This window comes from Parus major, unplaced genomic scaffold (genome assembly GCF_001522545.3).
Source record: "Parus major isolate Abel unplaced genomic scaffold, Parus_major1.1 Scaffold220, whole genome shotgun sequence".
In the NCBI taxonomy this organism is placed as follows: domain Eukaryota; kingdom Metazoa; phylum Chordata; class Aves; order Passeriformes; family Paridae; genus Parus; species Parus major.
Window position 1 is genome coordinate 480,521 of NW_015379263.1, and position 23,476 is coordinate 503,996.

Here is a 23,476-nt window from a genome sequence, read left to right on the forward strand (position 1 = left end):
GTCTGGGATCGGGACCGGGATCGGGACTGGGACTGGAACTGGGATCAGGGCGGGGGGCGACACCGGGCTGGGCCCCCGGCTGGCGGGAGCGGTGCGGCCCCGGGGGGCTGCGCGGAGCTCGGGGGGGTCCGGTGCGGAGGGAACTGCCGGTACGGTGGGAGCGTCCGGTGCGGCGGCCGAAGGGCGCTGGTGCGTCCCCGTGTACGGGCCGGGCTCGGCGGGGCTCCCGTGCCCGGAGCGGGGAGGGAGGGAGGGAAAGGAGGGAGGCGGCCGCCGCCACCGGGGCCGGCCCTTCCCGGTGGTCGTTCTCCACCGCCGCTCGCCCGGGGCAGGGACCGGCTGCCACGTCCCGGCTGGTTCCCGGTGCCCCGGGGCGGCCGTGCCCGGTACAGCCCGTTGGCCGCCGTTCAAGACAAACAGGGCCGGGACGCCCGGGTCGGTCCCAGCTTTGTCGCAGGTCGCTGCACCGGGAAGGGCGGGCTCGGGGCGGCCTCGGCAGGGCCACGCACTGGGCACCAGGACACTGGGCACCGGGACAACGGGAACCCAACACCGGGAACCCAGCGCTGTGCACCAGGATTCTGGCACCGGGCACCCAGCACCGGGACACTGGGGCACCGGCAACCCAGCACCGGCCGCTCCCACAGGGGCCATGGGGGTAGTGGGGGAGCTGGGACTTGGGCTCTGCATCCCCCAGGGCGGTGGTGGGGACATCAGGACCCTCCACTCCTTGCACGGCCTTGAACCCCCGTGGACACCAGGGCCCCTCTTGGGGTGTCAGGGTGGGGGTCCGAGCGCTGACCCCTCCTCGGTGCCCACAGCATGTCGTGGTTCAGCGGCATCCTGGTGCCCAAGGTGGACGAGCGGAAGACGGCATGGGGGGAGCGCAACGGCAAGAAGGGCCCCCGGCCCCGAGCCGGCCTCTGTGGCCCCCGCTACATGAGCTGCCTGCAGGACCCTGAGATGGAGCGGGGTGCGGGACCCCCCCGGGGGCTGCGCTGCACTTGGCAGGAGGATCATTACGGCAAGAAGGGGCCCGCGGGCGACCTGGGACTCAAATCGGTGGACGCGGGCTTGGAGGACGGCGAGGCCAAGGGGCCGAAGGGAGCTGGGGGACATGGGGGGCGGCCGTCGGCCGGCGAGTGCTGGCGGCGGCTGCTCCAGGTTTTCCGCTCCAAACGCTTCCAGTCGGCCAAACTGGAGCGGCTTTACCAGCGCTACTTCTTCCAGATGAACCAGAGCAGCCTGACGGTGCTGATGGGAGTGCTGGTGCTGGTTTGTGGGGTGATGCTGCTGTTCCTCTGCCTGCCCGGTACCCCGAACGTGCCGGCGGCCGCCGCGCTGGCCAGTGCCACGGCCCTGTTCCTGCTCCTCATGGTGCTGTGCAGCCGCAGCGCCTTCCCCCAGGACTACATGTGGGTGGTGAGCTACGTGGTGCTGGGGCTGCTGGCCGGGGTGCAGGCGCTGGGGACGGTGGCCGTGTCTCCCCGAAGCGCGGCCGAGGGCGTTTGGTGGAGCGTCTTCTTCATCTACATCACCTACACGCTGCTGCCCGTGCGGATGCGGGCGGCCGTGCTGGCCGGGGTCCTGCTCTCCTCCCTGCACCTCGCCATCGCCTGGCACCGCAACGCTGCCGACCCCTTCCTCTGGAAGCAGGTAGGGACACACTTGGGAGGGGCTGAGCTTGGGGGATCCCACCCACCCGCAGGTGGGACCCCCCCCGACCCTGAATCCCGCTCTGCAAATTTGGGGTTTTTGTGCACTTGATGTTTCTGCTGGCGGAAAGTTCTAGATGCAGGAGGGGCCCCTTGGCTATCCAGGGACAGGGGGCCCCAGGGGAGGTCCCATGCTGGGGTCCCGTGGTGGGGCCGGGGGTCTCTAGAGTGCCGGAGCCCCCGGGGGACGGGATGGGCCCCTCATCCCGGCACAGACCCACCATTGTGGGCTGCACCGGGAGGAAGGGGCACCCACAAAGCTCCCGTTGTAGGGCTGGTGGAAACCCCCGAGGAAGGACGCAAGTCCAGGGCACCGGGGCAGGGGAGTGGCTGTCACCCGGCAGGGCTGGGATGCTGCCAGTGCCCCTCTGAGGGGTGCTTCTTGCACAGGGGGTGCAGAGGAGTCCCCCGTCCCTAGGTCCGCATGTTCCCAGCCCCAGCAGCTCCCCCTCCTTGAGCAGAGCCACTCATCACCCGTCACCCTCGCCCTGCCTGGCCAGAGCCAGGGCCACGTGCTGTCCCCGCGGGGCACAGGGCGAGGAACACAATGACATCCGAGGCCAGCGGGGTCACGGGAGGGGCCGCCCCCCTGGGTAGGGTTCACCCCTTCAGGGTAGGAGCGATGGGGCTCCGGGGAGATGCGATGGGGCCGGGGAGGGGATGCGAGGCCTCTGCTCCCAGTGTCCCAGTGTGCTGGAGTGCTATAAATAGCCCTGGCCCCGGTCCCAGGGGATGGGGACGGGGGGAAACCGCAGCTCCCTCCGCAGTCATCTCCGCTTTCTGACTTCCTCTGCTTCCCAAGGGCGTCCCCGTGACCCCCATGCTCCAGGCCCCCATGTACCCCTGGCCTCGGGCTCCTGTATCCTTATATCCCCCCTACTCTGCTTTCCTACATCGCCACGTTCCCCCTGCCCCGGGTCTCCAGGTCCTTCACATTCATCCTGTTCATGTCCCCTGTGTCCCCAAGTCCCCTCTGCTGCCCTACTCTGTGTCCCCAGGCCCCTGTGATCCCCCTACCCTCCCTCCATCCCCATATCCTCTTTGCCCCCCCACCCCATCCCGTGTCCCCAGGTCCCTGCATCCCCTCTTCCCTGGTTTCCCACAGCCCCAAGTCCCCCATGTCCCTGCAGCTCCCTTGCCCTGTTTCCCCATGTCCTTTGGTGCCCCACATCCCCCTGACCCTGTCTCCTATGTCTCCATGTCCCTGCATCCTCCCTGCCCTGTGTTCCAGAGCCCCCACGTCCCCCCATCCCTCTCTTTGCAGCCCCCTCTTCTCCCCTTAGCAGCACCCACCGTACCAAGGGCAGGGTTCTGTGGTGCACAGGAGGGTGGCAGAGCTGTCTGGGGGTCCCTGGGTGGTCACACTGAGCCCACCTTCCCCCAGCTCAGTGCCAATGCCCTGATCTTCCTGTGCACCAACGTGGTGGGGGTCTGCACCCACTACCCGGCCGAGGTGTCGCAGCGCCAGGCCTTCCAGGAGACCCGTGGCTACATCCAGGCGCGCCTGCACCTCCAGCGGGAGAACCGTCAGCAGGTGGGACAGGGAGTGCCGGGGGTCCCCGTGCTGGACTGGGGGTCCATCAGCACCCCAGCCCTGCTGACAGGACTGTTCTGGCTGCAGGAACGGCTGCTGCTGTCAGTGCTGCCACAGCACGTGGCCATGGAGATGAAGGAGGACATCAACACCAAGAAGGAGGACATGATGTTCCACAAGATCTACATCCAGAAGCATGACAATGTGAGGTACAGTGGGGATGGGGTGCAGGCGAGGTTTGGGGCAGGCATCACCAGGGGAGGGTGTCTGGGCCAGTGTGTGGCCATCCCCAGCCCGTGCTCTTCCTCCTGGCAGCATCCTCTTCGCAGACATCGAGGGCTTCACCAGCCTGGCCTCGCAGTGCACAGCCCAGGAGCTGGTGATGACACTCAATGAGCTCTTTGCCCGCTTTGACAAGCTGGCTGCGGTGAGTGGAGGGGCTGGGGGACTTTGGGGGTGTCCTGGAGCCCTCCTAATCTGCTCGTGTCCCCCAGGAGAACCACTGCCTGCGCATCAAGATCCTGGGGGACTGCTACTACTGCGTGTCAGGGCTGCCGGAGGCGCGCGGGGACCACGCTCACTGCTGTGTGGAGATGGGCGTTGACATGATCGAGGCCATCTCGTGAGTAGGGCAGAGCTGGGGGCTGTGCCTGTCCCCAGTGCCACCACAGTTTGGGGGGCTGCACCTGGCCCTGCTGTGCTCATCCTCTGGGCTGGTACGTCTCAGGTGCCACCACAGTTTGGGGGGCTGCATCCAGCCCTGGTGTGTCCCCAGCGCCCATCTCCTGGGCTGGCATGTCCCAAGGTGCTACCACAACCCTGAGGAGCTGTGTCTGGTACTGCTGTGTCCCTGGTGCCACTTCAACTTGGGAGGGCTGTAATTTTCCCACCAGTTTTGGCAAGTCCCAGGTGCCACCACAGCTTGGGGGATGATTCCCAGTCCTGGTGCTGGCACATCCCCAGTACCAGTCTGGGTCACAGTGCCTAGAGGTGCCTCAGGGTGCCGTGGGGTACTTGGGGGTGTCACAGTGCCTGGGGGTACCGTGGGTGTGCCGTGGTGCCTCGGGTGCCTGTGAGTCCAGTGGTGCTTTGGGGTGCCTTGGGGTGCTGTGGTGCCTGGGAATCCTGAAGGGCCAAGGGTTTCTTGGCACCTGGGGGTGCCACGGAGTGCCCGGGGGTGACGCGGTGCCGGTCCCATCCGCAGGCTGGTGCGTGAGGTGACAGGGGTGAACGTGAACATGCGTGTGGGCATCCACAGTGGGCGGGTTCACTGCGGCGTCCTGGGGCTGCGCAAGTGGCAGTTCGATGTCTGGTCCAACGATGTCACCCTCGCCAACCACATGGAAGCGGGAGGCAAAGCCGGGTGAGCAGGGATGGGGGAGCTGGGCTGGGGGCTGGGGTGGGGGGCGCTGGGCAGGGAGGGCTCAGCACCTTCATCTCCCCATCCCCAGGCGCATCCACATCACCTGGGCAACGCTGCAGTACCTGAATGGGGACTATGAGGTGGAGCCGGGCCACGGGGGTGAGCGCAACGCTTACCTCAAGGAGCACAACATCGAGACCTTCCTCATTGTCGGCTGCAGCCAGAAGCGCGTGAGTTGGGGGTCGTCTGGAGGGCAGCAGGGGTGAAGGAAAATTGGGGTCACCCCCTCATGGCTGTGTCACCCTGCAGAAGGAGGAGAAAGCTATCCTGGCCAAGCTGCAGCGCACTCGTGCCAACTCCACTGAGGGGCTGGTGCCACGCTGGGTGCCCGAGCGCTCCTTCTCCCGCACCAAGGACTCCAAGGCCTTCCGGCAGATGGTGAGCAGCCCCGGGGAGGGCATCAGGCACGGGGGACCCTCACCATGGTGCTATCAGCCACTCGCTGCCCTTCCGTGGTTGTTGGTGGCTTCCCCAGCCCTGCCCACAACCCTTGTGGCTTCCTTCTGCTGCCCATGGGCCTCAGGGAGTTCCTGGGTGGCCCCTGGTGCTCATCAGACCTTGGAGATCTTCCTTGTTCTCACCAGTCCTGGGCACCTTCAGGGGTCTCCCATCCTCACTGATGTTAGACATCCCCCCCTAGACCCCTCCCTGCTCCCTTTCCAGGTCCCTGGGACCTCTTGTCCTTGCCAAGAACCCTTGGGGACCCCCCCTGCCCCATTTACCCCTGGAACTCTGTCCCCCTTCCTGGGTGGCCCTGAGTGATGTCCCATGTCCTTGTCATTCGTGAGGGTCACCCCCATCCATCCACTCTGACACCTCTGTCTCCCTTGTGTCTCCCAGGGCATCGATGACTCCAGCAAGGACAAGTAAGTGTTCCCATGCTGGGCTGCTGGGGGGGGTCATGACCAGCCCCTCCCTGGGGCAAAGCTGGGAGCCTGGGAGGGTCCTGACCCCTCCATTCCCCAGCCGTGGTGCCCAGGAGGCCCTCAACCCTGAGGACGAGGTGGATGAGTTCCTGAGCCGGGCCATCGATGCCCGCAGCATTGACCAGCTCCGCAAGGACCACGTCAAGAAGTTTCTGCTCACCTTCCAGACCCCTGAGCTGGAGAAGAAGGTTGGGGGCCCTCTGTTCCCTTTGCTCTGGACCCACTGTTCCATCTGTCTCTCAAAGTCCCCTCTGCCCTGGCCCTGTCATCATCTTTGTCCTCCCATCTCTCCTCCATCCCTTGGGGTCTTCTCTGTGCTGGTTTCATCAAACTCATCCCCTCCATTCCATCCTCTGAGGTCCCCCCTGTCCCCTCCCATCCCCTGGGGTCCTCTCCCTGCATCCCATTCCCTGATTTCCTGAAGTCCCCCCAATCCCCCTCCATCCCATGCTCCAGGGTAGTCCTGTCCCCCTTTTCCCCACCCTCTGGGCTCTCCCCCTCTCCATCCCAGTTCCTGCATCCCCTGGGGTTCCCCCATTCACCCTTTGGGATTGCCCCTGTCCCCCTGTATCCCATCCTCTGGGATGTCCCCAATCCCCTTCATCTGCATCCCTTGGGGTCCTCCCATTTCCCTCCATCCTGTCCCCCCAGGTTTCCCCCATTCCCCTCCACGTCATTCACTGGTGTCCCCTCAGTCCCACCTCCATTCTCCTCCTGGGATCCCCCTGGGGTTCCTGGGGTCCCCCCTCTATCCATCCAGCCCTCCCACCTCCCCCTGTCTCCTCAGTACTCCAAGAAGGTCGATGACCGTTTTGGTGGCTACGTGGCCTGTACCCTCCTCGTCTTCTGCTTCATCTGCTGCCTCCAGATCGTGGTGTTCCCCCAGTAAGTGCTGCAGCCCCCCCCAAATACCAGCTCTGATCCACCAGCCCCATCACTCACCTCCCACCTCTCCCCAGCTCCTCGCTGATGCTCGGGGTCTACGTCAGCATCTTCATCGTCCTTGCTGCCATCCTCTTCATCTGTGCCATCTACTCCTGCGTCACTGTGAGTACCTGAGGGCTGGGAGGGTTTTTGGGGGGCTCAGCCATGCCTGACAGGCTCCTTGGTGCCCCTCCAGCTCTTCCCCACCACCCTGCAGCAGCTCTCCCGCGGCATCGTCCAGTCCCGCGCCCGCAGCACCGGCATCGCCGTCTTCACCATCCTCCTCGTCTTTACCGCTGCCTTCATCAACATGGTAGGGTCCTGGGGAGTTGGGGGGTTTTGGGGGACTGTGGGGAGCTGCGGGGCACCGGCTCATCCCTCTGTCCCCCCAGTTCTCCTGCAGCCGCGTGGCCCTGAGGGACTGCGCCGCCCGTGAGCTCAACGTCACCCCCGGCTCCGTGGGGCCCTGCCAGCTCCGCGCCCTCAACTTCTCCCTGGGCACCCCTGCGGGCTCCTGCCATGGTGACGGGCTGGCCTGTGACTTCCCCGAGGTGAGTGGCCCTGGGCACCACCTGCTGCAGGGCACGGGGCCAGCTTCCCACAGGGGTCCCTGCTGGTGCCAAGTCCTCCCTGGGTGCTGGTAGAGGGTGCCCATGGGTGTAGTGTCCCCAGGAATGCTGGCATGGATCTTTGCAGGAATTTTGTCCCAAGGGTGCTGGCACGGGGTCCCCATGGGTGCAGTGTCCTTCAGAGTGCTGGCACATTGTCCCCAAACATGCTGGCACAGGGTTCCTGAGGGTGCAGGGTGCTGGAATGGGGTCCCTGCCAGCACTGTGTCCTTAAGGATGCTGGCACAGGGTCCCAGAGGGTTCAGTGTCCCCCAAAGTGCTGGCACTGGGTCCCAGAGGGTTCAGTGTCCCCCAAAGTGCTGGCACTGGGTCCCCATGGGTGCAGGGTGCCAGCACAGGGTCCCCACACACACGGGGTGCTGGCACAGGTCGCTCGGGTCCAAGGTCCTCAGTGGGTGCTGGCACTGAGCCCTTGAGGTTGCTGGGTGCTGGCACAGTGTCCCCAGGGGTGCAAGGTCCCTGTGGGCGTGGGGAGGTGCTGGGAGTCCTGAGGCACTGCAGGAGTTCCAGGGGTGCTGCAGGGTTCCCAAGGGTGCCATCCAGTGTTCCCAAGGTGCTGCAGGAGTTCCTGGAATGCTGTCTGGGGTCCCTGGAGTGCTGCAGGAGTTCCTGGGGTCTCAACTGGTGTTCCTGAGGTGGCAGAGGGTTCCCCAGGGTGCCATTCAGGGTTCCTGGGGTACCATCCGTAGTTCCTGGGTGCCACCTGGGGTTCTTGGGGTGCTTCAGGAGTCCTGTGGTGCTGGGTGGTGTTCCCAGGGGTGCCATCTGGGGCTCCCAGTGTGCTGCAGAGGCTGTTGGGATGCTGCAGAGTTCCCATGGCTGCTGTCCAGGAGTTCCATCCTGGGCTCCTGGGATGAGGGCTGGAGTTCCTGGGGTGCCATCTGGGGCTCCCAGTGTGCTGCAGAGGTCACTGGGGTGCCATCAGGGATTTCCAGGAGTGCCTGCCAGTATTCCCAGGGTACTTCAGGGGTTCTCAGGGTGCCATCCAGCATTCCAGAGGTGCTATCCAGTATTCCCAGGGTACTTCAAGGGTTCTCAGGGTGCCATCCAGCATTCCAGGGGTGCTATCCAGGGTTCCCAGGGTACTTCAGGGGTTCTCAGGGTGCCATCCAGTGCTATCCAGGGTTCCCAGGGTCCTATAGGGGCTCCTGGAATGCCAGTCCTAGTTCCTGGGTGCCATCTGGGGTTCCCAGGATGCTGCAAAGATCCCAGGGGTGCCATCTGGTGTTCCTGGGTACCATCTGGTGTTTCTGGGGTGCCACTGCATCCCACCACGTCTCTCCCCAGTACTTCAGCTACAGCGTGGTGCTGAGCCTGCTCGCCTGCTCCGTCTTCCTGCACATCACTAGCATTGGGAAGCTGCTGCTCATGGTGGGCATCGAGGCCACATTCCTGCTGCTGGTGGAGGGGCCTCACGCAGCCCTCTTTGACAACGCCGACCTGCTGGTCGTGGCCAATGCCCTGTGAGTGCTCTTGGACCCCAGGGGTCCCCACCTCAGAGCTCTGTTCCCACCCCACTGACCCCTGGCTCCTGTCCCCACAGGCCCTCCTTCAACGTGACCCAGGGAGAGTGGTGAGTGGGAAACTGGAGTTGGTGGGGACCTGGGCGCAGGGGGACGAGGGTGGGCAGGAGAGTCCCTTGGGGGTCTGTGCTGCAGCACTGGGGGGTAGGGACAGCCTCAGGGTCTCTGGTTTGGCTTTGAGGTCTGGGTGCAAATTTGGGGCTCCTTTGGGTGGGTGAATGGATCTTTGGGGTCTACTGTGCAGATTTAGGGTCCCTGGGATGGGAATGTGAATGTTTGGGGTCTGGATGCAGGTTTGGGGTCCCTGTAGGAGGTGAGTGCATCTTGGGGGTCTGAATGGGTCACTGGGGCCTGGGTGCAGATTTTGGATCCCTTGGGTGAGTGGGTGAATCTTTGGGGTTGGGTGCACGTTTGGGGTTCCCCTGGGTGGGTGAGTGGAACTTTGGGGTCTGACTGCAGATTTGGTGTCCCTGGAGTGGGTGGGTGGATCTCTGGGGTCTGGGTGCAGTTTGGGATCCCTGGGTGGGCAAGGACGGGTCCCTCAGCCTGCCTCAGGGCTCCTGGGGGTCCTGCAGCCCGGCAGAGGGGAAGGTGGCCCTGCGCTACGTGACTCCCGTGGTCCTGGCCGTGTTCGCGCTTGCCCTGTACCTGCACGCCCAGCAGGTCGAGTCCACTGCCCGCCTTGACTTCCTCTGGAAGCTCCAGGTATGACCAAGGTGTGGGGGGCTGGGAACAACCCCTTTCCTGCATCCTGAGACTGGGACCGACCCCCTCCCTGCTCCCTGGGACTGGGGTGACCACAGGGACAGTATTGACCCCTTCCTACACTCTGGGACAAGACTGACCCCTCTCAGCACCCCAGAACCGAGGTGGTTGTGGGACTGGGACTGACACTGCTCCCAGGGATTGGGATGACCATGGGACAGGAACTGACTCTTCCCCTGCTCCCTGGGATTAGGATGACTGTGGGATTGGAACCAACCCCTTTCTTGCATGCTGGGACCAGGACTGACCTTCTCTGCATCCCAGAACCGGGGCAGTCATGGGACAGGGACCAATCCCTGCCCACACCCTGACACAAAGGTGGCTACAGGGCTGGGCGTGACCCTTTCCCCGCACTCCAGGACTGTGGTGACCATGGGGCTGGGACCAACCCCCTCTCCCCACCCTGATGCTGGGGCAGCCGTGGGGTCCTGTGGCAGCTCCCACCTGAGTCTGTGCCCACAGGCAACGGGTGAGAAGGAGGAGATGGAGGAGCTCCAGGCCTACAACCGGCGGCTGCTGCACAACATCCTGCCCAAGGACGTGGCCGCACACTTTCTGGCACGGGAGCGGCGCAATGACGAGCTCTACTACCAGTCCTGCGAGTGTGTGGCCGTCATGTTCGCCTCCATCAGCAACTTCTCCGAGTTCTACGTGGAGCTGGAGGCCAACAATGAGGGCGTGGAGTGTCTGCGGCTGCTCAATGAGATCATTGCCGACTTCGATGAGGTGCTGGGGCGGAGAAGGGGAGAGGGGAGGGGGTGCCTGGAGGCGCAGTGCACAGGGATGGAGTGCAGTGGGTGGGGTTATGGGGTGCTGGAAAGGCAGTGGAGCAGTGGGGATGAGGCACAGGATGCACTCCATCCCTGGAGAAGCTATGGAGCAGCTGTCATGGAGCCACAGGAATGGGTGCAGGGCATGCTGGACAGGCTGTGGATAGGGTGCACAAGGATGAGGTGCAGGAAGATGGGGTGTTGGAGAGGCTGTGGAACACCAGGGTTGGGGACAGGGTGCAGGAGATGGTGTGCATGGAGTGCTGGAGAAGGTGTGGAGCACCATGGATGAGGATGGGGTGCAGGGAACACAGACACGGGTTGTGGGAGATGCTGTGGAGGACCATGAGTGAGGTGGATGCACAAGGTATGGAGAGCCTGCAGAGCACCATGGGGACAGGGTGCAGGAGGGACAGGGTGCAGCAGATGGTGTGCAGGGGGTGTTGGAGAGGTTGTGGAACACCATGGGGGAGGGTGGGGTGCAGGGGATGTGGTCGTGGGGTACTGGAGAGGCTGTGGAGCAGCATTTGTGGAGCCACAGTGCGGGAGGTGCTGCAAAAGCCGTGGAACAGCATCCATGGAGCCACAGGATGGGGTGCAGGATTTGGGGTACCCATCACCCTGTCGAGGTGCTGTGGGGGTGACTCCACCCTGTCCCCCAGATCATCAGTGAGCAGAAGTACCGGCAGCTGGAGAAGATCAAGACCATTGGCAGCACCTACATGGCGGCATCGGGGCTGAACGCAGCCACCTACGACCGTGAGGGCCGGAGCCACATCTCAGCACTGGCCGACTACGCCATGCACCTCATGGAGCAGATGAAGTACATCAATGAGCACTCCTTCAACAACTTCCAGATGAAGATTGGTGAGTCCTTGCACACCCTTTACACACCCTTTGCACATCCTTTGCACAGCAGCCATCCTATGCTGTTGTTGCTGGCTCTTGCACCCCTTTATCCTTTCTCACTTCCTCCTTTCCCAATCACCTCTTCTTTTTCCCTTTCATACCCCATTTTCCTCTCACACCCCTTTTTCTCCCCTCCTGCCCTTTTCCCCCTCTTGTACCCCCTTTCTCCCCTCACCCCTTCCTTTTCCCCTCTCACCTCCCCTTTCCCCTCTCCCCACCTTTTTCCCCCTTCACACCCCTCTTTTTCCTGTCACTCCCTCCTTTTCCAATCTCACCCCCCTACCCCTTCTTCTCCCCCCTTCCCCCTCTTTTCCCCTTTTCCCACCCCCTTTTCCCCTCTCACCTCCCCTTTTTCCCCCTTCACACTCATCTTTTCCTTGTCACTCTCTCCTTTTCCAATCTTACCTCCCCACCCCTTCTTTCCCCCATCACTCCTCTTTTCCCCTTTTCCCCTTCCTTCCCCACATTTCCCTGAGTGTGGGGGTCATTCCTGACTCTCAGCCGTGTCCCCCCAGGCCTCAACATGGGCCCAGTGGTCGCAGGGGTCATTGGGGCTCGCAAACCCCAGTACGACATTTGGGGCAACACCGTCAATGTCTCGAGCCGCATGGACAGCACCGGGGTCCCCGACCGCATCCAGGTCAGTCAGGGGTGGGAGTGGCACAGGACGCTTGCCCAGAGACCCCCAAGGACCCCCCTCACCCCCGTGTCCTCCCTCCAGGTGACAACAGACCTGTACCAGGTGTTGGCAGCCAAGGGCTACGTGTTGGAGTGCCGGGGGCTGGTCAAGGTCAAGGGCAAGGGGGAGATGACCACCTACTTCCTCAATGCGGGCCCTGGAGGCAGTTAGGGGGGTCCCCATGGTGTCCCCCCACGCCGGGGACTCCCCCAGCCTGTGCCAAGCTCAGGCAAGAGAAAAAAAAAAAAGGAAAAATCCCCAAATCCACATATTTTAAAGAAAAGGGAGAAATGGACACAAGGGAGGTGGTTGGGGGGGTGTGGGGATGTAACCCTGTGCCCTCCCTCCAGGGGTGTTTTAGGGGGTGTTTCCCAGCCCTGCACCGGGGTGTTTTTTTTTGGGGGGGGGGTCATGGTAACCCCCATCCCTTTGCTGAAACCCCCCATGTGCCAAAGAGGGGAGATGGGGCCCCCCCAGGAAAGGGACTGCAGGGGGTTTTGGGGGCAGGGGGGTCCCCAGCCCCCTCCATGTGCCAAATTGAAGTGCCGCCTGCGGGGGGTGGGGAGCAGGCCCAGCATCTCCGCAGCCCCCTCACCCCCCGGGGGTCCCAGCTCCCTCCGGGGCGGCTGTGGCGGGGAGGGGGGGCAGATCCTCCCCCTTTTAAATGCAAAAAAAAACCTAATGAAGTGACTTTTTTTTTTTTTCTTTTCTTTTTTTTTTTTTTTTGAAGCAGTTTTGGGGGGGGGGGGTTCAGCCCGGGGGAGTGTGGGGGGCGCTGGCTCCCTCACCCCAGCGCAGACCTGAGGTACTTTGTCCTTCGTGTGTACAGATAAATTATATATAAAACACTTTGGATACGAGGTGTGGCCTGGCCTGTGGGGCGGAGGGCGGCCGGAGGGGCTTGCGGGGATCCCGATTGGGAGGGGGCCGGCATCCCAGGGGGGAAAAAGCACCGGGATCCCGGTGATGAGGGGTCCCGGAAGGGGAGCACAGCCAAGTCCCGGTGCGAGGGGATCCCGGTGAGGGAAGGGGGGTGAGAAGTCGGTTGGGGAGTACAGGCAACGTCTCGAGGTGCGAGGGGCTGCGGGACCCCGGTAAAACCGGATCTTGGAGGGGTGGGGAAATCAAATCCCGCTACCTCAGGGTCCCGGGGTGGGGGGGGAACATACCGGAGTCCCGGGGGGGGTGATACAATGAGGTCTCGGGGTGGAGGGACACACCGGTTTCCCGGGGGTCCCCGGCTGTCAGTGCGTAGAAGTCCCGGTACGGGGGAGCTGAGAAGCCGGTGGTAGGGCCACCGGGACCGCCCCGGGATGCGGGGGTGTAGCGGGACCCGCTGAAATCCGAACCCCTCACGGCGTGAGGGAGAACGCGGGCAGCGCCTCACGGGAGGGGCGTGGCCTGGCCATGAGGGGCGGGGCGTGGCCTGGCCATGAGGGGCGGGGCATCTCTCAGTCCCCGCCCCCTCAACGGTCCCTCCCGGCTTTGGAACGCTCGCACCTCTAACGGCTCCCCCCGCGCCCGCCCACCCGACGCTTGACGTCAGCGCGTCGCCGCGTTGCGTGCGCACGCCGCGTCCCCCGCGCGGGCGCAGAGCCGCCATGGAGGCCTCAGCGGGCGGCGGCGGCGCCGGGCCCGGGCGCCGCTGGTACTTCAGCCGCGAGCAGCTGGAACGGAGCCCATCCCGTCGCGCCGGTCTGGACCCCGACAAGGAGCTCTCGTACCGCCAGCAGGCGGCCAACCTGCTGCAAGACATGGGGCAGCGCCTCAACGTGTATCCGGCCGCGCTAGGCCGCGCTAGGCCGCGGGTGGGAGTGGGGCGGGGCGGGGAGAGCCGGGTGAGGGGAGAGCCGGGAGCGGGTGAGGGGAGAGCCGGGAGCGGTACGGGGAGAGCCGGGAGCGAGTGCGGGGAGAGCCGAGTCTTGCGGGGATCGAGGAGAGCCCGGGACGGGGAGATCAGTGCTGGGGTGATGGGAAGGCCCGAGCCGGCTCTCGGAGCGGGCAAAGCCGAGCTCGTTTTTGTTTCGGGAAATCCCATTTCGGGCTTAGGGAAAGCTGTGCTGGCGTCTTGGAAAGGCTTGGGAAGGTTTGGCTGGCCCGGGAGTGGGGAGAGCTGTGCCGGAGTGCTTGGAGGGGAGCGGCAGGCCCGTCCCGGGTGCGCCGAGCCCGTTTTGGGATCGGGGAGATTTCGGGAGCGGGGAAGGCAGTGCCGGGATGCGGCGAAGGGAAGACACGGCCAGACCGGGAGCAGGGGGAGCCGAGCCGCTTTCGAGATCGCAGAAATCCCGTTTCACGAGCAGGGAAAGCTGTGCTGGTGTGTTGGGCAGGCCTGGCTTAGGAGCGGGGACAGTCGAGCCCGTTTTGGGATTGAGGAAATCCGGTTAGGGGAGTGGGAAAAGCTGTACTGGCGTGTTGTGAAGGCTCGGTAAGGCTCGATCCACGAGTGTCTAGGAAAGCTGAACCTATTTTAGAACCAAGGAGATCCCAAAGACGATTTCAGGAGCAGGGAGAGCTGTGCCAGATTATCAGGAAGGACCGTCCAGAGAGTAGGGAGAGCTGAGCCTGTTTGGGATCAAGAAGACCCCATTTTGGGAGGAGGGAGAGCTCTCCTGGGCTGTTGGGAAGGCTCAGCTTGGCAATGGGGAGCGCCAAGCCTGCTTTGGGATTGAGGAGAGCCTGTTTCAGGAGTGGGCAGAGCTGTGCTGGGATGCAGGGAAGGCTTACCCTGGGAATGAGGAGAGCCTGTCCCATCCTGGTGCTGTTGGTGTGTGGGGTCTGCTCCAGTGGCCCCCCTGGGCATGCCCAGGGGTCTCTGTGCTTTCCCTTAACGCTGTTCCCAGCTCTCAGCTCACCATCAATACAGCCATCGTGTACATGCATCGCTTCTACATGGTGCAGTCCTTCACCCAGTTCCACAGGAATGTAAGTGCTGGGATCTGGGGGGTGGGGGGCGCTGGGAACCCCCCAAATCCACTCCTGCTGCTGCCTGGGCCAGGGACTCACCTTGGAAGAGGTTTGGGAAGGGAGATGAATCCTTTTCTCTCTCCTGGTGGTGGCCAGACTTGAACAGCCTTCATTCCCTGAAGGAATATTGAGAATCCATGTGATCTATTTGCTGTAATCTTGAATTTAGTGCTCTTTAAGCAAACGGAGTGTTTTCCTCCACAGTCGGTGGTGCCTGCGGCGCTTTTCCTGGCAGCCAAGGTGGAGGAGCAGCCCCGGAAGCTGGAGCATGTCATCAAGGTGGCACATGCCTGTCTGCACCCCCAGGAGCCTCTGCTGGACACCAAGAGTGAGGTAAGTGTGGGGACAGAGCCTTGGGATGTGCTGTGAGCGCTGGAGGATGCTCCCGAGGAGCGGGAATGGCATCCGGAATCGCGTGGCTCCGGCGGCTCCTCGACCCTCCCGAGGTGCTCAGGGGCAGCTTCTCAATCCAACCTCTCCTGCTACAGAGAGATTTGGGCTTCCCTGCTCTGTACAAAGCCTTTTCTCCTCTGCTGCTCACCTGGATCCAGGTGTGCCAGTGTCCCTGGAGTGCTGCTGAGGAGGGTGTGGATGCAGGTGTGGAGCAGAGGAGCTCCACTGTGGGAGCAGTTTGTCCCAACTCCTGTCTCAGTGGGTTAAAAACATTGCTGATCCCTCATCTCTCCAGACAGCCCCTTTTAGCTGGAGCTGAGCAGCGAGTCCTGCTGGAAGGGGCAGCTTTTTCCAGGAAAACTTATAAAAAATTTTAAAAAAGTCAGGAAAAGCAGCTGATTCCCGCACTGCTCGTATGCCACCCCTGGAGTGTGGGAGACCAGCACCCAGGGCCCCCCAAAAAACTCTGATCCCTCTTTCTTAGAATCTCCAGATGGTTTGGGTTGGAAGGATCTTAAATCCCATCCCATTCCACCCACCTGCCATAGGCAGGGACATTTTCCACTAGCCCAGCTCGCTCTGAGCTCCATCCAGCCTGGCCTTGAGCACTTCCAGGGAATCTGTGCCAGTCCCCCCAGCAGGGAGATTCCCATTTTTGCCCCGGAGAGAAGGGTGTTAGGAATGTGCAGGCTTGATCCGAGTGCCTCTCCGTGAGTAACCTGCCTGTCCTCTCAACCCCAGGCTTACCTGCAACAAGCCCAAGACCTGGTCATTCTAGAGAGCATAATCCTACAGACCCTGGGTAAGTTCCTCGAAGCGGCCGGACTGCCACACCAATCCCAGAGCCAGGAGAATTCCACAGGCTGGACAGCCTCACTCCTTCCACAGAGTCCACACAACAAACCCTGTTTTTCAGTCCGACTCCTGTTTTAACATCAGTTTTTCAGGTGTAACTTGTGCCAGGCTCAGTGCTGAGAGATTTAAGTGTGGTTGGTCTCTTTGGTTTTGTTTTTTTCCTAAGAAAACCAGGATTTGTGCTGCTTGGACACCTGCCCTTGTCCTGGGTTGTGCTTTCTGGCTCAGTCATAGAATCATGGAATGGTTTGGGTTTCAAGGGACCTTAAAGACCATCGAATTCCAGGCTATAATGCTCCAGTTCTGTTGCAGGAAGCAGTTTGTACTGAGAGATGTCTTAAAAAATGGGTTAAAAGTGAATATTTTAATCAAATAATTAAATGGGGAAAAAATCCCCAGAACTCAACAAACCAGGAACAGTTTCTGGGTGTTTTTGGAAGTAGGAGTCTCCACGTAGGGCTGTGGCTGGTGGAGCTGGTCCCCTGTTTCTTTATCAAATGTACTGTTAAAAGTTCTGTTCACTAACAAATGTTCTGTTTCAGAGGCAGTTTGTAGGTAGATTTTCCCTCCAAAAGAGCAGGATTTGTTATTCCTGACTGGATTCAGAGCAGACACCCCGTGTCCCTCCTTCAGTAGAGGCAGAGGTGTCATGGACCACAAGCCTGTGGCTAAACCAAGCCCAGTTCTGCAACTGCTCAGTTCTCCAGAGGCCTTTTTAAAGATCCCAGTTCTCCCAGAACATTCTGCAGATCTGCTGTGCACATGGACCAATTGGAATTCTTTTTTTCCCCTTTCAAACATAATTCCCAAACTGAGGAGGAAGAGGGAGCGAGGATTAAACTCAGTTGTTCTCAATGCTTTAGGCCCATTCAAAGGGAAAACAATCTGCTTCCTCTCAGCTTTTTGGGTGAGAGAAATTCCTTGGAGCAGATGCCATTGTCTTCGCCTTCCTCCCAGCTGCTTCAAGAGGCTTTGTCCTGCTATTTTTAAAATCCTTAATAGTTGTTTTGTTTCCAGTGAGGCCTTTCAGAAGCTGGGAGGTCTGGCAGCACCAGAGACCATCTGGGTTTGTAGCTGGAGAACTTGAGGCTTCTGGATACAGGAAAAACGGGCTCCTCTATTCCTGCCTGGCTCCAAGCAGGGCTGTAGGAGGGAAGGGGTGCAGGAAACACGGACCCAAGGCTGTGCTGCTGGTTCTGATGGTCCTTTGTCTGTGTCCTTGCAGGGTTTGAGATCACTATTGACCATCCTCACACCCATGTGGTGAAGTGCACCCAGCTTGTCCGAGGTGAGAGGGAATTGGGAGGAAAATAAGGGGGAGTGTCCAGCTGGGATTGCTCCAGAGCTTCCCAGAACCCTGGGATGAGTTGGATTGGGAGGAAAAGGACAATTTCCACTTGCCCAAGTTGTTCCAACCTGGCCTGGGACACTTTTAGGGATGGGGCAGCCACAGCTTCTCTGGACAATCAGGGCCACCCTCACAGGGAGGAATATCCCGTCTTAATCTCACCTTTTCCAGGTGAAAAACCATTCCCCCTTGACTCCAGGTCCCATCCAGAGTCCCACTTCAGCTCTTTTGGAACCTGAAAGGCCACAACAGGGTCACCCCAGAGCCTTCTCCAGGCTGAACAATCCCAATTCTCCCAGCTTTTCCTCCCAGGAGAGCTGATCCATCCCTCTGATTCTCAAAACAGCAGCAGTTTTAGATGGTTCTGGCTCTTCTGAACCACACAAAGCTCTCAGTGAACAGCAGTTCCCTAAATCCTTGTGGCTGTGGCCTGCTGGTCAATTTGTGGGTGGCCCATGGTCCTTGCACTAAAATATGGTAATATGAAAATAACACCTGTTTTTTTCCTTTTTTTTTCTTGCAGCCAGCAAGGACTTGGCTCAAACTTCCTATTTCATGGCTACAAACAGGTTATTATTTTATAATTCTATAATTTTATAATTGATTGATAATTTATCTGCTGCCTGTGGCCCCAAGGGCATCGCTCAGTCTGGAAGGAACTGGGAATCCTGCAGGAAGAGCCTTAAGAAAGGGTTCCAGCCACTTTTCCTGCCAGCTGCTGGGTAAAATGAGCTGGAAAATAAGGTAGATAGGATACTCAGGAGCTTTACTGCTTATTTGATGAGAATTTAGTTGAGAAATTTAAAAAAAAAAACAAACAAACCAAAAAGATGGAGGGGAAATTAATATATAAATTTTTCCTTGCTTATTCCTGGGTGTTGGAGAGTTTTCACTCAGTAAGGTGCTGTGCAAATTGTCCATAAATATGGTTTGTACCCTAAAAAAGGCTGATTTGGGGCATAAATGAAGAAAATCAACCCCAAGTTTTTTGTATGGGTTGTTTTGCCCCTAAGTTTCCCTTGGGAAGAAAAATAAGCCCTAAGTTCTTAGTTTGGCTTGTTTTGTCGTTAAATTTTCTCTGGAAATGAAAAATCAGCCCTAGATACTTTCCCTGATTTGTTTTGTCCCTAAATTTTCACTGCCAGCCTGATGCCAGCACTTTTGTTGGGATTATTTTTGAAGTTAATTTCCTGGATTATCATCTTCAGACAAACCATGGAGTTAATGTTTGGAACAGACAAAATTCTGGACGTGGAAAACACCGAGTTTTTGGGAAGTGAAGGAGGGAGAAGTGGTTTTAGGTGCCAGGTGAAGCTGCAGGGCTAGAGATGCCTCCAAGCCCTGCCTGGGAATGTCTGGGCACGTGGTTTCCCTTTTCCACCTGGGAGGTGTTCCCTGCTCACCTTCACTGTTTGTTGAAGGTGTTTCAGGCTCCAAAGGGCGCCCCGTGGATTTCCGGCCTCAGGAATGTGGTGTTGGTGATGTTTGGGTAAACAAAGCCCTGAAACCTGTTTTATCCCTGCAGCAAGAATTTCAAAGCCCTGGGATTAGGAGTTAAGGCTGTAATTGAGGGAAATCCAGGCAGAAAGTGTGAAGAAGAGCCTCAGTTTTGCTTGAAGAGAGCAAGTTCTGGGATGAGCTGGATTTATCCTTGTGTTCCCTTTGGTTTCGTTCTGGCATTGTTCTGGGGCTTTTTGTTGTCCTCGAGTTTGCTCTGCCAAGGCTCTGATTTTCCTGGGTTTGACTTCTCTGGATAAACCCAGTGTCCACAAAACTTGAGGATTTTTTGCTGTAGATGCCAAACTTCAGCCTCTCCACTTTTTACTGATGAAAAAACGTTGAGTGGGGTGGTGAGGAGATGGTGCCGTGTGGGGGCTCGGTGGCAGAATTCCCAAAGGAATTCAGGACCCACATTCAAATCCCACACTCAGGACTTGCTTCTGTGTTTCCTTCAGCTCTGGTGTTCCTGTAGGATCCTCGTAGTCCCTCAGTTCTCCTGGTCCTGGTGCTGCCCACGCTTCCCAGCACTCATGGCCACGTGGAAAATCCATTTATTAATAAAAATATTTGATAGGTTACCTGGCTCAGGTTCTCCTGAGTGACTCCAACATGAAGTGTCTTCCTAAAAATCCCCTGGGAGTGAGCAGACCTTGCTAAAGCTGAAAAAGGCAGCTTTGCTCCTTGAATGCCATCCAGGAGTTGTGCTTGGAAGTTTCTCCCCAGAGCAGAGGTGGGGCTGGCAGGTGACCCCAGGACTGACTTTCATCCCTGGACATCCCAAATTTTCTGTAGCAAAACAGGGATGAACAAGGAAACTGGTGAAGGAGATCCCAAATTTCCTGTAGCAAACCAAGAATGAGCAGAGATTGAGGAAATCCCAACTTCCCTGTAGCAAAACAGGGATGAGCAAAAAAAACATACAAATTTCTCTTCAAGAGCAGAGGTGGGGCTGGTCCCCAGTGACTTTCTCCCTTGAAGGGGAATCCCAAATTTCCTGCATCAAAACAGGGATAAACAGGGAAATTGGTGGAGGAGATGGCAAATTTCCTGTAGTAAAACAAGGATGAGTTTCTGCTCAGAGCAGAGGCTGGCAGGTGACCTCAGCACTGATTTTCCTCCTTTGGAGGAGAACCCAAATTCCCTGTAGCAAACCAGGGATGAGTTTCTCCTCAGAGCACAGGTGGGGCCGGCAGGTCCCCAATGACTTTCCCTCTCAGAGAAGCTCCCAAATTACCTCTGTAATAAAAGCTGTGAACAAAACGTGGTGGTGGAAAACCCAAATCCCCCGTAGCAAAGCAGGCCCGAACAAGCGGAGCCCCGCTGTGCTGGAGCAGGATGGAGCTGGCTGTGCCCGAGGGTCGTTCTGGGAAGGTCCAGAGGGCCACGTTCCCCCCATGTCCCGCGTGGATCTGCAGCTCAGGCGTGGGAGTTGATGGCTTTTTGTTTTCTCTCCCGGTGACGTCAGCCTGCACCTGACCACCTTCAGCCTGCAGTACACCCCGCCCGTTGTGGCCTGCGTCTGTATCCACCTGGCCTGTAAGTGGTCCAACTGGGAGATCCCAGTCTCCACGGACGGGAAGCACTGGTGGGAATACGTTGATGGCACTGTAACTCTGGAGCTCTTAGATGGTAAGTTTGGGAGCGAGGTTTTTTTCCCTGCAAAAAAAGGCTCTTAAATGATTTTGGCATCGCTAGTCCTGGGTCTGATGTTCCAACACCACCTCACGGGCTCCAGGAGTTCAGGGCTTGCTGAGGTTTTCCAGGGCAGCAGCAGCAGCTTCTGTAGCACCACAGAGAAATGAGTTTGAATGGGTCAGTGATTGCAGTTGTCAGAATTCCCCTCCTGGCACAGCTCCATCCCACCAGTAGCTCCATCTGTCAGATGAGGGGGTTGTGCTGATGGACTGGGGCTGCTCTGACCCTCCCGCCTGGGTTTGTGTCTCCTCTGTAGAACTGACTCATGAATTCCTGCAAATCCTGGAGAAAACTCCCAGCCGACTGAAACGGATCCGGAACTGGCGGGTAAGGAGCTTGGACACGGGCTGTGATTCCTTTGGGAATCCCAGTGCAGGACAGCAAGGGAGGGAGTTGTGTGGAATTGGGATGCTGTGGTGCTTGTGGTGCTCAGGTTCGTCTGTTGTGAATTAACTTGTACAGAACTTTGGTTTTCCAGCTGCATTAGCAGCCCTGCTTCCAGGGGTTGGGAATTTTCCCAGAGGGAGGGATGGAAGCAAAGTGGATCTGTCTTTAAAGAAGATCTTGCACTGTCCTGGTGAGCTGCTTGGATTAAACCAGCTCCAGCGACACCCCAAGTAAAGACACGCCGATTTGTTTAATTCCAGGCCTCTCAAGCAGCCAGGAAATCCAAAACCGACGACCACGGCGACGACGAGAGCCTGTCAGAGCAGACAATCCTCAACATGATCTCCAGGAACAACAGCTCGGACATGAACATCGCTGGGCTCATGAGCATGTCCACATCCTCCACCGCCGGAGCGGGGCCGGCGCTCCCGGCCGCAGCCGATTCCCCCGGGGAGCCGAGCGCTGCGGATCCATCCCAGGCGGATCACTGGCATCCCCCGGCCAAGCTGGATATCCACAGGACTAGCGAGAGCACGTCGGCTGCTGAGCACCCGCAGCAGGATGGTGCTGCCTACCCCAAGCAGAGCACCAAGAACACACCCTCGGCCAAGGTGTCCCTCAAGGAATACCGGGCCAAGCACGCCGAGGAGCTGGCGGCACAGAAGCGGCAGCTGGAAAACATGGAAGCAAACGTGCGCTCCCAGTACGCCTACGCCGCACAGAACCTCCTGGTGCAGCAGCAGCGGGAGAGGGAAGGGCAGCAGGACAGCAACCCTTCCCCAATCGTCCTGAAAATCCCCATCGCGGGCCCGGAGAACCCCGAGCGCCCGCCCGGCGCCGACAAGGGCGACAAGGCTCTCAAGATGAGGATCCCGGCGGTGGCGGGAGGCGCGGAGAGGCCGATCCCCTCCAAGCAGGAGGAGATCAAGATGCGGATCAAGGTGCCGGGTCCCGGAGACAGACACGGCTCCGCGGACGAGAGCGGCGGGAAGAGCCGGGAGTACAAAGAGAAGCACAAGGGCCACTCGTCCAACCACCACCACCACCACCACAACCACCACTCGCACAAACACTTGCACGCCCAGCTCGGCGCCGGCCCCAGCACCGCGGCCAAGCGCCCGGGGGACTCCAAACACGGCGCCCAAGCCGGTGCCGCTGCCACCCCCCACAAGGGCTACGGGCCTCTTGCCCCCACCCGCAAGAGACCCCTGCCCGAGGAGCCCCCGGCCATGCCCCACGAGCACCAGCCCAAGGTGGGCAAAGTCTCCAAAGGCCCCGGAGTGCCGTTCCCATACGCCCACCTTCCCGGGGCTGCCCACCTCCCTGGGCACAGCTCGGATTTATCCCAGCCCGGCAAAGCCCGGAGCGGCCACAAATCGGACAAGGGGCCTTCGGGGGCCAACGGGCACAACGTCAGCCAGGCCAGTGACTATCAGGACACGGTGAACATGCTGCACTCGCTGCTGAGCGCGCAGGGCATGCAGCCCACACAGCCCCCCGCCTTCGAGTTCCACCACTCGTTCGAGCTCCTGAACCCCCGGGCTTCCAGCAGCTCCAGAGCTGCCACCAACACGGACAAGCCCCGACCGCCCCCCCTGCCCTCGGAACCGCCCCCACCGCTGCCTCCCCTCCCCAAATAACCCCATTTTTACTACTGAGTCCAGAGCCCGAGCCCAAACCTGCGGGGCTTTTCTAAGGGCTTTTTGATCTCCACTGCCTCACGAAGAACTTATTTTATTATAATATAACTTTTATTATTGATATTTAGTTGTTAAAGCTGTGAAAGGATAAGGAACCCTTTCTCTATTCCTCCCTTTCCCCCATAGGCTCCCAGTTAGTGTTGGGCTTTGACCCCCCCTCTGGGGAACATGGGGGATATTTAAAATATGTCACAGAAAATTTAAGATGTTTTACAAATAATTTAAGCATTAACTTATATCTTGGTGGTTTGGTTCCTTTTAATTCCGAGGGGCTGTGGAAGATCCCGGAGGGCTTTGGGGAGATGTTGATGTTCAAGAGGTTTTGGGGGGATTGGAGGGATTTGGGGGGCTGAGGGAATCCCAGGTGATGGGAGCTGTTCTCCCTCACATGGGTCCTGTTTTCTTGCCCCTGCACCTGTTCTGGTTTGGGATCTGGTCTCCATTCCTTGCTCCTGCAGATCCTGGGATTTCCGCTGGAAACCCTGGGGGTGTGGGGGATCTCGGGGGGTGCACTCCCTGTGGGATGTGGGATGAGAAAGTTCCAGGCTGGTCCTGTAGGCACCATGCCCAGGGCAGCTCTTCAGGGAATCACTTTGGCTCTTGGCTGTTCCCAGCTTAGCTGGAAGCAGCTTCTGGAACCTCAGTCCAGTGCCTGCCATGGTTTGGGTTGAATATTTGGGAAGGCCCTATTTCCTTTCTTCTTAGGCTTGACTTTTCTGACCTTCAATAAATGGGTGGTCTCTGGATGGTTTTGGGACACTCTTGTTCCACGTCGAGCTTGTTTTTGGGAGGAATTGCTGCTGCCAAACCCCCTCCAAGGATGTGGGGACAGATTTG

General features: G+C 59.5%; 2 protein-coding genes across 7 annotated transcripts; both read left to right on the forward strand.

Annotated features, from left to right (window-relative positions):
* Window positions 1-330: 330 nt before the first annotated feature.
* On the forward strand, window positions 331-12,499 carry ADCY6 (adenylate cyclase 6). Its single transcript, XM_015615695.2, has 21 exons — window positions 331-1,656; window positions 3,100-3,249; window positions 3,337-3,458; window positions 3,565-3,676; window positions 3,744-3,871; window positions 4,454-4,612; window positions 4,701-4,842; window positions 4,922-5,050; window positions 5,513-5,538; window positions 5,639-5,786; window positions 6,386-6,483; window positions 6,558-6,645; window positions 6,719-6,835; window positions 6,915-7,073; window positions 8,439-8,614; window positions 8,695-8,724; window positions 9,250-9,379; window positions 9,902-10,165; window positions 10,872-11,076; window positions 11,634-11,758; window positions 11,840-12,499. Exons 1-21 carry the CDS (start codon window positions 823-825, stop codon window positions 11,966-11,968), a joined length of 3,471 nt encoding a protein of 1,156 aa, XP_015471181.1. The 5' UTR covers window positions 331-822; the 3' UTR covers window positions 11,969-12,499.
* An 864-nt stretch (window positions 12,500-13,363) lies between these two features.
* CCNT1 (cyclin T1) lies at window positions 13,364-23,385 on the forward strand. 6 transcript variants are annotated; one of them, XM_033511453.1, is made up of 9 exons: window positions 13,368-13,571; window positions 14,638-14,719; window positions 14,966-15,094; window positions 15,896-15,956; window positions 17,235-17,297; window positions 17,881-17,926; window positions 20,323-20,486; window positions 20,809-20,879; window positions 21,031-21,191. In XM_033511453.1, exons 1-9 carry the CDS (start codon window positions 13,399-13,401, stop codon window positions 21,037-21,039), a joined length of 798 nt encoding a protein of 265 aa, XP_033367344.1. In that variant the 5' UTR covers window positions 13,368-13,398; the 3' UTR covers window positions 21,040-21,191. The 6 variants fall into 6 exon arrangements, 4 of the variants coding, with proteins under 4 accessions (XP_015471187.1, XP_033367343.1, XP_033367344.1 ...); XM_015615700.3 differs by lacking the exon at window positions 21,031-21,191 and adding an exon at window positions 21,200-23,385 and having other exon boundaries at window positions 13,369-13,571; XR_004495638.1 differs by lacking the exon at window positions 20,323-20,486 and having other exon boundaries at window positions 13,364-13,571; window positions 21,031-21,193.
* Window positions 23,386-23,476: the final 91 nt, after the last annotated feature.

Bases quoted from the DNA above. Each gene is read 5' to 3' on its own strand.
- ADCY6 (XM_015615695.2), top strand. From the start codon at position 823: ATGTCGTGGTTCAGCGGCATCCTGGTGCCCAAGGTGGACGAGCGGAAG. The intron at 10,166-10,871 runs GTGCTGGGGCGG...CCTGTCCCCCAG, and splicing joins TCATTGCCGACTTCGATGAG to ATCATCAGTGAGCAGAAGTA. The intron at 11,759-11,839 runs GTCAGTCAGGGG...TCCTCCCTCCAG, and splicing joins GGGTCCCCGACCGCATCCAG to GTGACAACAGACCTGTACCA.
- CCNT1 (XM_015615700.3), top strand. From the start codon at position 13,399: ATGGAGGCCTCAGCGGGCGGCGGCGGCGCCGGGCCCGGGCGCCGCTGG. The intron at 17,927-20,322 runs GTTATTATTTTA...CGGTGACGTCAG, and splicing joins TATTTCATGGCTACAAACAG to CCTGCACCTGACCACCTTCA. The intron at 20,880-21,199 runs GTAAGGAGCTTG...GTTTAATTCCAG, and splicing joins AACGGATCCGGAACTGGCGG to GCCTCTCAAGCAGCCAGGAA.